This window comes from Petromyzon marinus, chromosome 12, assembly GCF_048934315.1.
Source record: "Petromyzon marinus isolate PM22_M1 ecotype Great Lakes invasive population chromosome 12, UKy_Petmar_22M1.pri1.0, whole genome shotgun sequence".
In the NCBI taxonomy this organism is placed as follows: Eukaryota; Metazoa; Chordata; class Hyperoartia; order Petromyzontiformes; family Petromyzontidae; genus Petromyzon; species Petromyzon marinus.
This window is the reverse complement of record NC_133678.1, coordinates 179,957-193,111: the sequence shown is the minus strand read 5'-3', so window position 1 is coordinate 193,111 and position 13,155 is coordinate 179,957. Positions and strand designations below refer to the sequence as shown.

General features: G+C 48.3%; 1 protein-coding gene across 2 annotated transcripts in view; it reads left to right on the top strand.

Moving 5' to 3' along the window:
- Positions 1 to 7,206, top strand: part of LOC116941729 (collagen alpha-1(XII) chain-like) — a 109,909-nt gene extending 102,703 nt beyond the window's left edge. For both annotated transcript variants that reach the window (XM_032953088.2, XM_032953087.2), the window contains exon 55: positions 96 to 7,206. In XM_032953088.2, coding sequence (XP_032808979.2) covers positions 96 to 370 — 275 coding nt within the window. In that variant the 3' untranslated portion in view covers positions 371 to 7,206. The remainder of the gene's footprint in view (positions 1 to 95) is intronic.
- Positions 7,207 to 13,155: the final 5,949 nt, after the last annotated feature.

The window sequence follows — 13,155 nt, the reverse complement described above, 5'->3', positions numbered from 1 at the left end:
TTTGCGAAACAACAAACAACTACAAAACGCACACACGAACATAAACACACAAATATAAACACACACGCAACAACCACCACGACCACAACAACAAGGTGACCACAACTCAGAGGGAGGAGGAGCCCGCCAGCAGCCCGCGGCGCCGCCGCCGAGACCGGGCGGCTCGCCCGGCGAGGAGGGAGGAGACGAGGGCGGCGAGGAGGACACGGAGGAGGAGGGGCAGTACGGAGACTACGCGGGGCCCTACGGCCACCACGAGGGCGCCTACGGGGACGCAGCGGACGGAGCAGCGGGGTTGGATGAGGAGGAGCAGGTGCCGTCTCCCGGGATGACTCGGTGGATGGCTCGGTTCCGGCGCTCGCCACGATAGCGCCCCGCGCGGGCTGCGTTTGTGGGCGCTCCCGCGATCGCGTGATCTCGGTTATGGCAGACACGGGAGTTCATTAGCTGCACTGTGATGAGTCGTCTTGCACCGCACAGGGCCAGCTGCCACCGGGGGTACCCTTGGGATGTTTGAGATGGCGCGTGATGCAAGGCGCTTTGAGTTGCTGAGAGTTGCTCCTACCTCTCCCCTTCAATCCCCCCTACACTTCCACTTGTACCCTCTAATCTCACTCTACTCCCTCTACACTTCCACTTGTACCCTCTAATCTCCCTCTACTCCCCCTACACTTCCACTTGTACCCTCTAATCTCCCTCTACTCCCCCTACACTTCCACTTGCACCCTCTAATCTCACTCTACTCCCTCTACACTTCCACTTGCACCCTCGAATCTCACTCTACTCCCCCTACACTTCCACTTGCACCCTCTAATCTCCCTCTACTCCCTCTACACTTCCACTTGTACCCTCTAATCTCCCTCTACTCCCCCTACACTTCCACTTGTACCCTCTAATCTCCCTCTACTCCCCCTACACTTCCACTTGCACCCTCTAATCTCACTCTACTCCCTCTACACTTCCACTTGCACCCTCGAATCTCACTCTACTCCCCCTACACTTCCACTTGTACCCTCTAATCTCCCTCTACTCCCCCTACACTTCCACTTGTACTCTCTAATCTCACTCTACACGAACTCTCTCCGCTCCAGCCATCACGGCTGTCTTGTCTTAATTCGCCCATTGGCAGGTCGCTCATTCTCCTCTGCTGTCCACAAGGCCTTGAGTTGTCTTCCCCCAGCCATCCGTGCTGTCAACTCCACCAAAGTCCGGATCGAATTCCCTCTTCTCCGTTCCTTGACCCCTGTCCAAATGGGTGCGCCCACCGCTTGTGCAGAGCGCCTGATATACGGCTGCCTGCAGGCGCTGTGCAGTCAACCTCGGTGAAACCCCACTCGCTCTCCCTGTGCTGTTCGGAATCACCCTCGGTGAGATTCAACTCGCTGTCCTGCCGTAGCCGACGTGACGAGTCTGCGGAATCGCCCTCAGTTTAAAGTTTTACTTTTCCGGGTGTTTTTAGTCTGAAGAGGAAACTTCAGCTTTGCCTCCGCCTGAGAGCGGCTGTGATGTTTTTCCGGACTGTGTCGTGGTGTCACCTCATGTTGTTTATGTTCACAAGGGCACGCGTAGTTCTTCATTCGAGTGACGTAACGCGCTTCAAAATTGGGACTAATTAATCTCCAAACACGAGATACAGAGGACGCCACCACCCTCCCGTTCACCAATTACAATAGATTTGCTTACAATGCAAATGTAAGCCATTATTTCCAATGCTTGCAAATAATAACTAGTCTAATCACATATTCTTAGCTCTTTCGGTAAAGTCACGTTGAAGGGAAACAATAAAATAATAAAATATATAAAACAATACAAATTCTCACGACGTTTCGACCATAACACAAACGGTCGTCATCAGGTGTGTCGGTTTGCATTAAGTTATTTATTTTTAAACGGAGTATTTATTTATTTATAAAAAACGTCAGCGCCACGCGCAGCGATTTGGCAGTTTATTTAGAAGGACTAGTCCATCTATGTTCTGAAAAGAGGAGGGGGGAGACGAAAAATTAATGTATGCTGTCTGAAAGCCACTGTAAGCGTGAACAATCAATTAAGATCTGAAATGAGCTCAAGCACGTACACCAAGCTCTTAAGGCTAATGGTTACTCCGACTATACAATCCGCAAAGCTATCACTCAAACCATGAAGAAGGACCCTCTTGAGGAGCTTTTCAAAACCATCACTTTACCCTACATTGCGGGGATCACAAAAAAGATCTCCAAAATCTTGAATAAACACAAGATCCAGGTCCGTTTCAACACATTACATAAAATCCGTGATCTGGTTCCGTCTGTAAAAGATGTGATTCCGGACATACAGTACCCTGGTGTCTACAAACTAAGTTGCCTCTGTGGTAGTAGTTACGTTGGAGAAATCAAACGCCATGTCTCAGACCGCATTCGTGAACACAAAGCAGACCTTAAACACGGTAGGACCAACACCTCGGCCGTGGCAGATCATTGTTATAATTCAGTAGGCTCACATGACATTGACTTTTCCAAGACAGAGGTTATTTGTAAGCCATCTGGCTACCACGAGGGATTCGTTCATGAGGCTATCCACATATACAAGCACAGAGACAATTTCAACCGAGAAGATGGATTCTGGCTTAACAATCATTGGAAAGATTTGATTAACCATTTCAGGTCTTAATTGATTGTTCACGCTTACAGTGGCTTTCAGACAGCATACATTATTTTTTTCGTCTCCCCCCTCCTCTTTTCAGAACATAGATGGACTAGTCCTTCTAAATAAACTGCCAAATCGCTGCGCGTGGCGCTGACGTTTTTATAAATAAATACATCGTTTAAAAATAAATTAATTAATGTTAACCGACACACCTGATGACGACCGTTTGTGTTATGGTCGAAACGTCTTGAGAATTTTTATTGTTTTATATATATTTTATTATTTTATTGTTTCCCTTCAACGTGACTTTACCGAAAGAGCTAAGAATATTAATTACTGCAGTCACGAAAGCTTTAAATCAAAAATAAGTCTAATCACGTGGCATTTGTAACGAGCACAGTTCTCGTTTACCCCCCCCACACCCGCCTGAGAGATTCAGAGGCCCAGGAAACCGCAGACAGCACCGCAAGGCAGCCAGAATCTGCACCGAGCATTGCGCCAACTTGTGTAGTCCTCTATGTTTCAGGTTTGGCCAACTCCAGAAATTGTTATACGATATGCTCACGTCACACTAAGGCTAAGAGAGTGAACAAGATTCTTATAATGGTGCTAACTAATAATGGTGTCAAAACACAGTGGGGAACGGGTAACTAAAATTCCGTTATTGTTTTAACAATTAACTCAATGTAATATGAGATTAACTGTCTCTGAGATGAGCTCGTTTCATGCGTTCTTTAAAACACGGAGATCTCCAAAATCGTTTAGGTCGAACCTGTAGCAAAGTGATTGATTGTAGCAAAGTGATTGTAGCAAAGTGATTGTAGCAAAGTGATTGCGCAGCGTCCTCTCCGTGTCTCTCCAACCCAAGGGATTCAGCGGTACGCAAGCACAGACAGCAAAAACTCAACACATTCACCAATAACACTCGCCTTGAATGGAAATTAATATACATAGGCGACATTTTTGGCAATGGCACTAATGCATTGCATATAAAGAAGTGCTTTTGCCTTAAACGTTGCCTATTCTATACATATATTATCCTGGTAAGGTGATAAATGTGTTTAGCTTTTACGTCCACGGCTAAAGAATAATGTGGGGAAATTAATATTATCGTGACGATGAAGTCACGGTGTAAGCTGCGAGTGGCTTGGGGAGCGAGAGTTCTCCCAGGCAGGGCCATTGGGCACCCACGGTGATGGTGGTAACGATGGCCGCGTGTACGGCCCTGGAGAGCGACCCCTGCAGCAGGACCACGGCTGCGTGAACCCACTCGCTGTTCTCTGTGTGGGACCACGTACCTCTTTCTATCAGCCCTGCCACTCCCATGTTACCTGCATTCTGAGCCAGTTTCAAGAAACGCATCGCCCATCCTTAGCGATGGAGAAATCCGCATCGGCACGTTGTAGCCAAAGTCGGACGACTCAGAAGGTTGTCCAACACTTGACCTGTGTTCTAAGTCTACCTCTTACACTTGAGCTGACTCGAGACATTTCATCACAAAGTTCACAACTTGCCATTGCGAGTGGTGGACGTTCTGAGATCATGTTCCCTTGGACCCGTGTGCACGTGTCCACAAGAAGACGGTTTCTCAGTGGCGTGCGTTATTAGATGTGCTCATTTTGTTAGACTAGCCATGATAATTACTAGTCCGAGTACTGGCCGATAGCGATTAGCATCCCATATCCAATGTGATCGCGTGCATTCAGGGTGATTCGGTGCTAAGCTGGGCCACTGCCTGCCCAGTTCAAGGGGGTTTCATACCCGGTGCTTCTAAACGTGAGCAGAGAGACCTTGAGTGTAGTTGGTTGTTACTGAGCCACCTGTAATAGTCTAGCAATTAGTCTTAAGTTATTTCCTGCTCATATTAACGTTCGGATGGTGCTCATCTCCCGTTTATAGCCCGAAACCAGGGGTGAAATTCCAAATTTCTATGGCGGGGGCGAGTTTATTCCTATACAAATCACTATCCAACTCGGGGGGGATGGTCGTTTGAATCGACTCTCAATCAGGATGTGAACTCACAACCTTCCTATTACAAGCCGCTCGCTCTACCTCTGCGCCACCTGGCCGGTTAATTCATTCTAAAGCCAAGGTTAACGTCTCTACAGCATCAATTGAGCAATGGGACGACACAATATAGTATTCGCCGGGATAGTGCTGGAAATGCCACATTGTCATGACGAGGGTCAATTCATCCTCGGAATGACCCTTGCATACGTCACACTCAACTGATAATGACGTTAATGACCGCCCCATCACGAAATTGAACGGTCTGTATGATTACGGTACAGGTGTTCTCACTAGAGCAGCGGTTCTTAACTTTCACTGCAGCCTTTGGTTCTCAATCGTAAAAAAACGTAGTTTTTTATACAACAAAGGAAGTTGTTACTTTACATGCCCGTGTTTAATTTATGTTTCGATGATTTACCTTCTAAACAATTCTGGCATGTCTCGCACCCACCGAAAGGGCATTCCACACCCCCAGGGGGTGCGTGCACTCCAGGTAAGAACCACGAGAGACAGGCAGGTGCACGTTGTGAACGTTCCGACAGGCGCAAGCATGTCTCCTCGTGATATGCATTCCCATTCTCCGCAAGGCTTATCGCGTTCCTGGCGTGGAGAGGAAAACAATGCCTCTCTCCTGCTGGACCAGATTTCCACGAACGTAGAGGGACATTCCCAATCAGCAGTTGATTAGCAAAGTCCATGCATTTAATCGGTCTAATTAAATGCACTCTAACATTGGTAATCGTGACAACAACCGGTGTGACACCAGCCCGTCCATCACCGTGTGAGATGTTGACCGTAACAAGGAGATTGTAGTCATCATTGGATTGACATTTTCCCACCGTCACTCTCGGCTTAGGAAGACACAAAACCCATCGAGAGAAGTGAGGGGAAACGACTCTGCTGATGAGACCCTGAAGTTTTAAATCCTGTTGGTTGAATGACTAATTGAAGTGTCCATTCCGACCCAGAGACCCATTGCAGATACTCGACTTTTCTTTTTAAGCACAAGTACTCAGCGAATACCCAAAACGTCAAGTAGCCAGCAACAAACAACTCTCTTATCAGTCGTCATTGATAAGAGTGTGGCACGTTTGAGCAAGGTTATTATTGTAAAGGCTTGGTAATTGAGACGATGGCAGAGAATTCCAGAGTGAAGCAGTGCGAGGGGAGAAGCTGAAAAGAAAAGTGAGGCAACCTGCAGTGTGGTGAGTGAGTAAGTGGGTGTTGCGTTCGATCGCGATGCTGGCTACCCACCCCCTCGTGTGCCATTCGGGCCTCCATAGGTGCTCGCAAACAGCACTTGCCCCAACAGCCTGTTGAGGCTGTCCGTGAGATATTCGTCTTCGTGTTGACCTGCAGTGTCGTGGTTGAACACAGTATGAATGAACCGAAGCAGTCCGGTTAGAGCGGCTGGCCGTACTGCCGGTACGCACGCGAATTCGCATTCACAGAGCTGCGATGGAGGAGGAGGGTGACCGAGGACGGTGACCCGGGATATGGACCGAGTTTGTTCATCGCGTGCAGTGTAGCTGTGGGCCACGTGATCTATGCTGCACGCTCGCAATTGCCCTTAACGTCACACTAAAGTACCCGAAACCCCGAGTTGATATAAAGGGTTATTCCACATATGCGGGTTCAGTCCCACATTTACAATCTCCAGGGAGGTCAAGGGTTCTAAAGAAAATGTGTAGTTCGCCATTATTGTCTGACGTGTTCTGAGGGCCGAATTGTAATGGCTGTGGATTTTAGACTTTCAAATCTCATATTCACGTAGATTATCTACGTGACTTTACCGAAAGAACCAAGAATATGAATTCTTGCAGTCACGAAAGTTTCAAGTCAAATTTTCAAATCTCAATTTACGTTTTATTATTCGAGCACCATTTAGATATCAGATAGTGTGTAGGCCTAAGTTAACTAGTAACGTTTGTATTACGATAATTTTTAAAAAAAAACATGATTTATAATAATTGTACAGTATCGCGAATTTCAGCTTCCCCGCGATCGGTTCTGTGCCCACGTTTTCTTTCCGATGGCCAATGCAGAGCAACTCATCGATATTCCGTTGTGAGTGAGTTAGCCATTCTATTGCTTTGAGAGATGGTGGATTACAGACACTGCCACCCACTCACCTCCTCGCTTAACGCCTGCACGTGTACATTTGAGGCAGTGAGGAGTTACATGGTGTATGGTTTGGTGGTCGTGGTCACAGTCGCGCAAGGGAGAGAGGGATTTGTATGCCGACTGAGCCTGCAGCGTTGGTGGAGAATGTTTATCTGGAGTAACTTACAATTACCTCGCTGTCGTCGAACCTCTGTCGTGTTCTATTTAGACGCTACTGCTGTGCTCAGACCTGCTATGATCACTTCGTATTGCGTGGCACGTACGCGGGTTGTGCCGCGTTTCCGTGGACCAAGGAGGATGAGAGCCCCTGGGGCGTGCAAGGGAGCGACGAGCAAGCTGCTCACCACGCTTCCTGTTGTTCCTCTTCATTTTCTTACTGTTGGTTTTGCTTTACACTTGTTGATTTGTACCGGTCGCCTCGATGAATAAACACGGTCGCATAGTTTACTGGGGGTATTACAGTCGCATTAGTGTCCATGTGTCCAGTTGTGTCTTCCCTGTCATGATTATGTTGATTGTGATGAAGGGTGGTGGCTTTGTTGTTGATGATCGTCCTGAAGGTGATTATAGTGACATCGGTGTTGTCGATTGTAATCGTCGTGGTGCTGCTAATGAAAATAGGAGTGGTGGTGATGTCGGTGGAGCTGCTGCTGATGACGAGAATGCTGAAGGCAGTATTGATGGTGGTGTAGGTAGTTCTAGGTCGCGAGTCAAGCTGCGCTGTGGAGTCGTCTGTTCTGCAGGTGAGACGCCGCGCCTTGAGAGCATTGCACTGTCAGCAAACTCATCCATACTCGTGTCTTCCACTCGCCTACCCCGCCCACCCAGCCGCCTTCTATCACACCCACATACGCAATGGACTAAACGACGAAACGAATACTTATACTGTATGTGCATTTGGATTGAGCAAAAATAACACGAACGTGAGGGTAAAAACGAGCCAAAGGCATCGCGCGCGCCACGGTAGCACGGCGCGCAGTCGCTTGGTGCGTTACTCCGCCACCTCTCGGAGCGGCATGCCGCGCACGGGCGGTCAGAGTTAACAAAGTGGACCCCCATCCCTCTCTGAGTTAAGGCGAAGACGTGAACAATGCTCTCCTGTGTGTACCCCCTCCCGTGGTTCGCAGACGCACAAAGGCAAAGCTCTCCCATTTAGCCTACACGTGATTTTTGAAGCAAGTGCTTTTAGCGAGAACTTGTTAATAGAAGGCCCGGCACTGGGGCACGAAGTAGTGGTATGCCCGGCCGCCTTTGTCTTCCCAGTGCTGATATTTTACATGACGCACCAGATACCAGGCCAAGTCGACCGAGCGGAGGCCCAGGAAATATTTTGATTTTCGCAGCTGATGTTGGCCGAGGATTCAAAAAACGGAATCGGGTCACCAAGTTCGTAGCGCAGTGTGCTAACCACTACGCCACGGCTGCCCTACAGACACACAGACTCACGCAGTTACACACAAGACAAAGATCCCCCGTATAGCCTTAACATACCGTTGGAGCAAGTGCTGTTAACGAGCACCTATGAAGGCCGGAACAGCACACGAGGGGGCGGGTGGCCATGACGCCCGGCCGCCTTTGTCTCCAGGCGGCGATGTTTACACACCGCACAAGGTACTCATTTGAGGCCGAGTCGATCTAGGGGAAGCCCAGGATCGGTACAGATAATCGTCACTGGTGTCGGATGGCCGGTTACGTAGCGCAGCTCGCTAACCACTATGCTACCGCTCCCCAATACAGATCGCACACCAGCGCACATACAGTCACATAGACACGCACACAGTCGAGCATGTCTGTGTTTTTTTAAGCAGAGGAAATGTTTGCTGAGCCGGTCGGGGGCTCCAATCCTAGCAGGAGGGGGGAGTAATCACACGTGTCATTTTAGCAAAGGTTTTACATTTTTTGATTTTTTTTTCGAATTCCGAGGAACAGATTAACTCTGCAGTCGAACCTCTCCGTGCAGCAACAGCCTGCACAGCTACAGGGGATCGTGTGTGCATGTCTTTGTGCGCGTGTATTGAGGGTGCGGTATCCCTTTCACGGCCAACACCAGTGACGACTATCTGAACTATTCGTTGGCCTCACTTAGGTCGACTCAGCCCTCAATGATCATCTGATGCGGCATGGAAACAGCAGTCCTCGGGAAACAAAGGCAGACGGGCGTTGTGTGCTGCCCACCCAACCCTTGGTGTGCCATGCCGGCATTGATTATGTGCTCGCTTACAGCACTTGCCCCAATACCCTGTTAAATGTTATACGGGAGATCTTTATATTTTGTGTGTGCACGCGTGCATTCGCTTAACACGACGCAGGAAAACCCCGGCACACGGAAACTCAATTACCCCCCTCCTCGCCCCCCCGAGTCGAGCACCTCCTGGGCTGCCCGTCGAGTGAAGCCGCTGCGTCGTCAGCTGTGGCAGCGTCAGCGGGTGGTTAGAGCGCCGTGGTGGTGGTGATGAGAGAGTGGAGCTGAAGAAAGAGGAGGATGTGAAACCTGCGCTGAGCATCAATTAAATACATAAAGATACATTGCTGCCATCCACAATCCACCAATGGATGAAGGTCTCCCAGCGGTATGTTGGCCATGATTTTTTTTAAATACCATGCTTCACCAAGCTAGTCAATTGTGGTTGGTGAAGAGGACCGGTTGTGATATAACTTGCCACTGATGTTAGCCGCGGCCTGGGAAATCGATCGCGGGTCGCGAGCGGTTCATATCGTGCGGCGCGCTAACCACTGCGCCACCGCTCCATCAGCCACTGAACAGGCAGCATGGGTAGATTTAAAATGCGTTGAGACGCAGCTGTAGTCGCTTCCAAGTGGGGCAAGACAGAGCGCGGCGCTGAGTAGCGCGCTCAAGACCTGAAATCGAAATTTGACTCGTCTTGTTCACGGAGCTAGAGCGGGCGACAGTTCTGAGCTTTCGCGAAAATGTTTTAATTCGCCACTCAGCTCTCGGTTGCCGATAAGAGCTGAGTGGAGCTATGATCATCCGCCATGACCAATCCACTGATGGATGAAGACCTCCCCCAAGCCATCTCAATTGCAAGAATTTATATATATTTGTTAGAATTTATCTTCGTCACACGAGCGGATGTCATCGCTCCATCGCTTCTAGGTGGACGTCCTCTTGGCTGTCACTCTGTCATCAGTCTCAGCCAATGGCCATCACCATTTTAGCCCAAGCCGAAGGACCCGTCGTCTCGGCAGTCTGCATGTTGTCTCAAGCCTGCGTGTGTTCTCTCCTCTACATGCTCCTCTTCTGTTCTCTCAGCGTAATTCCAAGATTATATCTTTGCACTCTTCTCATCTTTTGCTCCATTTTCTGTCAATTTTTCTGCTCCATACATCAAAGGACATTCACCGATATAAAACGTTCTTATGATGTATGCACTGTGATATCTACTTTCCATAGGTACTCGAACCTCCTGCCTATAATTGTAAGGCATCTCACCCAGACTCCATTTTCAACTAATCCACTAACCCGACTTCCAAGACAGGGAAACGTCAGAATTTAATCTGCACCAGTTAAGCGCTCGTACTTATAAGTGCTCAGAGCACTGGACTCTCAGTATCGATGTTGTGAGTTTGAGTCCCCGTCGGGCGATTATCTCTTCATCGTCGATAAAACGAGTACTACATTGTGACCCTGGTTAGTATTCAAATGTGAAACCCCCTGGATATGCCAGTTGTTATAGGCTTGGGCCACGAGGCAGGGATGAGATGACTCCAGTAGATTGATTGTATGTACATATGTTGAACTTCCTTCGCACAGTACGTAGCCATTCCATCTGGGTTGAACTTGGAGCGTCACCCCCTCGTTTGCTTCCTGGGGTTTCTCTGGGTTCTCGGATGTCCTTCCAACACGAAGCCAAACTCATTACTGGAATTGTCCAAACATTTCAAAGCAGGACCCTGCTGAAAAATATTCTTGAGACTTAGTAAGATCTTCATGAGTAAGCAAAGGGAATGTATTTCTACTATTGTAATTATTTTCATTTGACCTGCCGAGTAGAGTGTGGCATTATTGATTTTCCATTATGCCAAACTTATCCGAGTCCTTAATCCAGCAGTGGATCGATAATAGCTCCTGATGATTATTTGTTATCTTAACTGAAACCGACTCGATCTCCCGCCTTCACTACATCTCGTACAGATTCAGGAATTCATTTTGCACCTTGACAATATTCAGAAACAAACACAACCGTATTAGAAAATCGTTGAAATGTCAGGTTCAACACGCACACGTCTCACGATATATTAGCAGAAATGCATAAGGGAGGGCATCGTGGCTGCTCTGAACAGATTAATAACTCAATCCATCACCCGCGCCGCGAGGGGAAATAACGAGGAGGGCGTCAGTGAAATAAAATGTACTTTAAAAACACAACACACTTTATATTTATCCAAGGCCTGCAGTAATAATAATGTTGTAAACTTGTAACTTGTAACTACCGCCGGAAATACGCGCTTAGTATTCGCTCACTCTCGGAGAGAGAGGGCCACTAAGAGGCGCGTGGAGGAAACACAGACGAGCGGGATTGCATCAGCTACGCTGTGACCTGGAAACAAATTCCCCCAAGCTCTGCGATCCTTTATATATATTAAGTTGTTATCGGCCATTTAGTTCATGTTTATACGTGGAAGGAAACCGGAGTACCCAGAGAAAACACACGCGTACAAGGCGGCAACACTTCACCCCACACAGACGGAACAGATGGAGTACACACCCTGCTGTACCGCATTCTCCTGGCGAGCCAGGGTATGGCACTACCTCGACGCCCACAGGGAGTTTAGCAACATTTGTGTGATCCACCAACCCTCGCCTCCACAGTGCTGACTTGCAGGCCATGTGCATAGTAACTACCGCCGGAAATATGCGTAATTATATTTTTGCTTCTTGTTTTTGTGGTTATCGATATTGTGTGGAGCAGTGACCCAGTGGTTAGTGCACTTCGCAATTTACTTGACGTCCTGACATCGATTCCCAGTCACGGTTAACATCAGTGGTGAGTGATATCTGAACCGGCATTGTCCCAGCGTGGTGAAGTATGGTCAAACATCCACGACCGACACGTGGTGGAAGAGTTTCATCTTGCAGTGGATTGGCACGCGGCTGTACATTATTTATAATTATTTAATATCAGCACTGAGCGAGTCAATGTTTTCGGCTAACAAGCTAAAATTCTCAGATGTTTAACCAGAAAACTTCACTGAGTCTCAAGACTGCATCGAGGTGTTTGACCAATTCCATTGGAGGAAACCGGACACCATGGAGAAGACCCACTACGTTGCATCGAAGGGCTTTGCCACTCAAAACTGCCATCTTCTGGTCATCTCGCAGAACATCGGAGATTCACCATCTGGTAGTTCTCCGGCAGTGATTTAAGCAGCCCAACGCTGCTGATAAAACGATGAATGTTGGCACCGATCCAGAGTTTGTTTTTAGGAATCCAATGCTCCTGAACAAATTAACGCACTCGAGACTTTGTGCCCGATGAATATGTGTAATGTGTATACACCAGTTTATTTACGTCCAGGGACAGTGATGAGGCGAATTGTGTGCGGTGCTATTTTGCGTGAAGATGACAATAGGGAGGCCGGTAACACGTGGGGCAATGAGTGCGAATGGATCATGACCCTCATACCCGTCTCCCCACTCTCTCCCCTCGTACGTGACCCGGCCTCAGGGTTTCTCATCATCGCTGTCTCACTCTCGTCCCCACTGCGCACCTCGCAGTGATTCTCCAGGAATGCGTCCCGGGGCCTTTGCGGTGGTGTTCTCTGGGTTTTTTTCTCACGCAATTCGTACATTCCTTGCTCTGTGTCGACCGCCGCGCCGATGCAGACCCAAGGCACAGCTACTATCCCCACCCCTCCCCACCACCACCACCTTGGTTTCCCACGAGAGTTGAAGCAACTGCCGCTGTTGCTGTCCAGTGGCTGTCCCTCTGCAGGAGCCACGTGATGGCAGAAATTAAACCTTGTCGAGATGGTGACATGGCATAGCGTTTGTCGCTTGTTCGCGGTTCAAAACGAGCGACCGCCTTGATTAATACTGTGATTGTATTGACCATGATAATAATAATAATACGCGGCTTCCGCTTCTTACGGTGGACGTTAAAATTACATTTATTTAACGTTATTTGAAAGAATTGGCCATGTATGCTGGTATCACGGTCGGAATTTACAAATGTACTTAAAAATTGCTTAATTGGACAAAGCCACATATCAAAATCGCCTTCTACTGGTGGAATATTCTGATGGGCTATACTGGTGCACAATATTTGCGTGTAATCATAACGCCTTCGCAGCAGCTGTGCTGCATAAGAATGGCGCGAAAACCAACGCCTCTAAATTATCACTGCTACCGAACAGGGACCATATAATCATCCCACT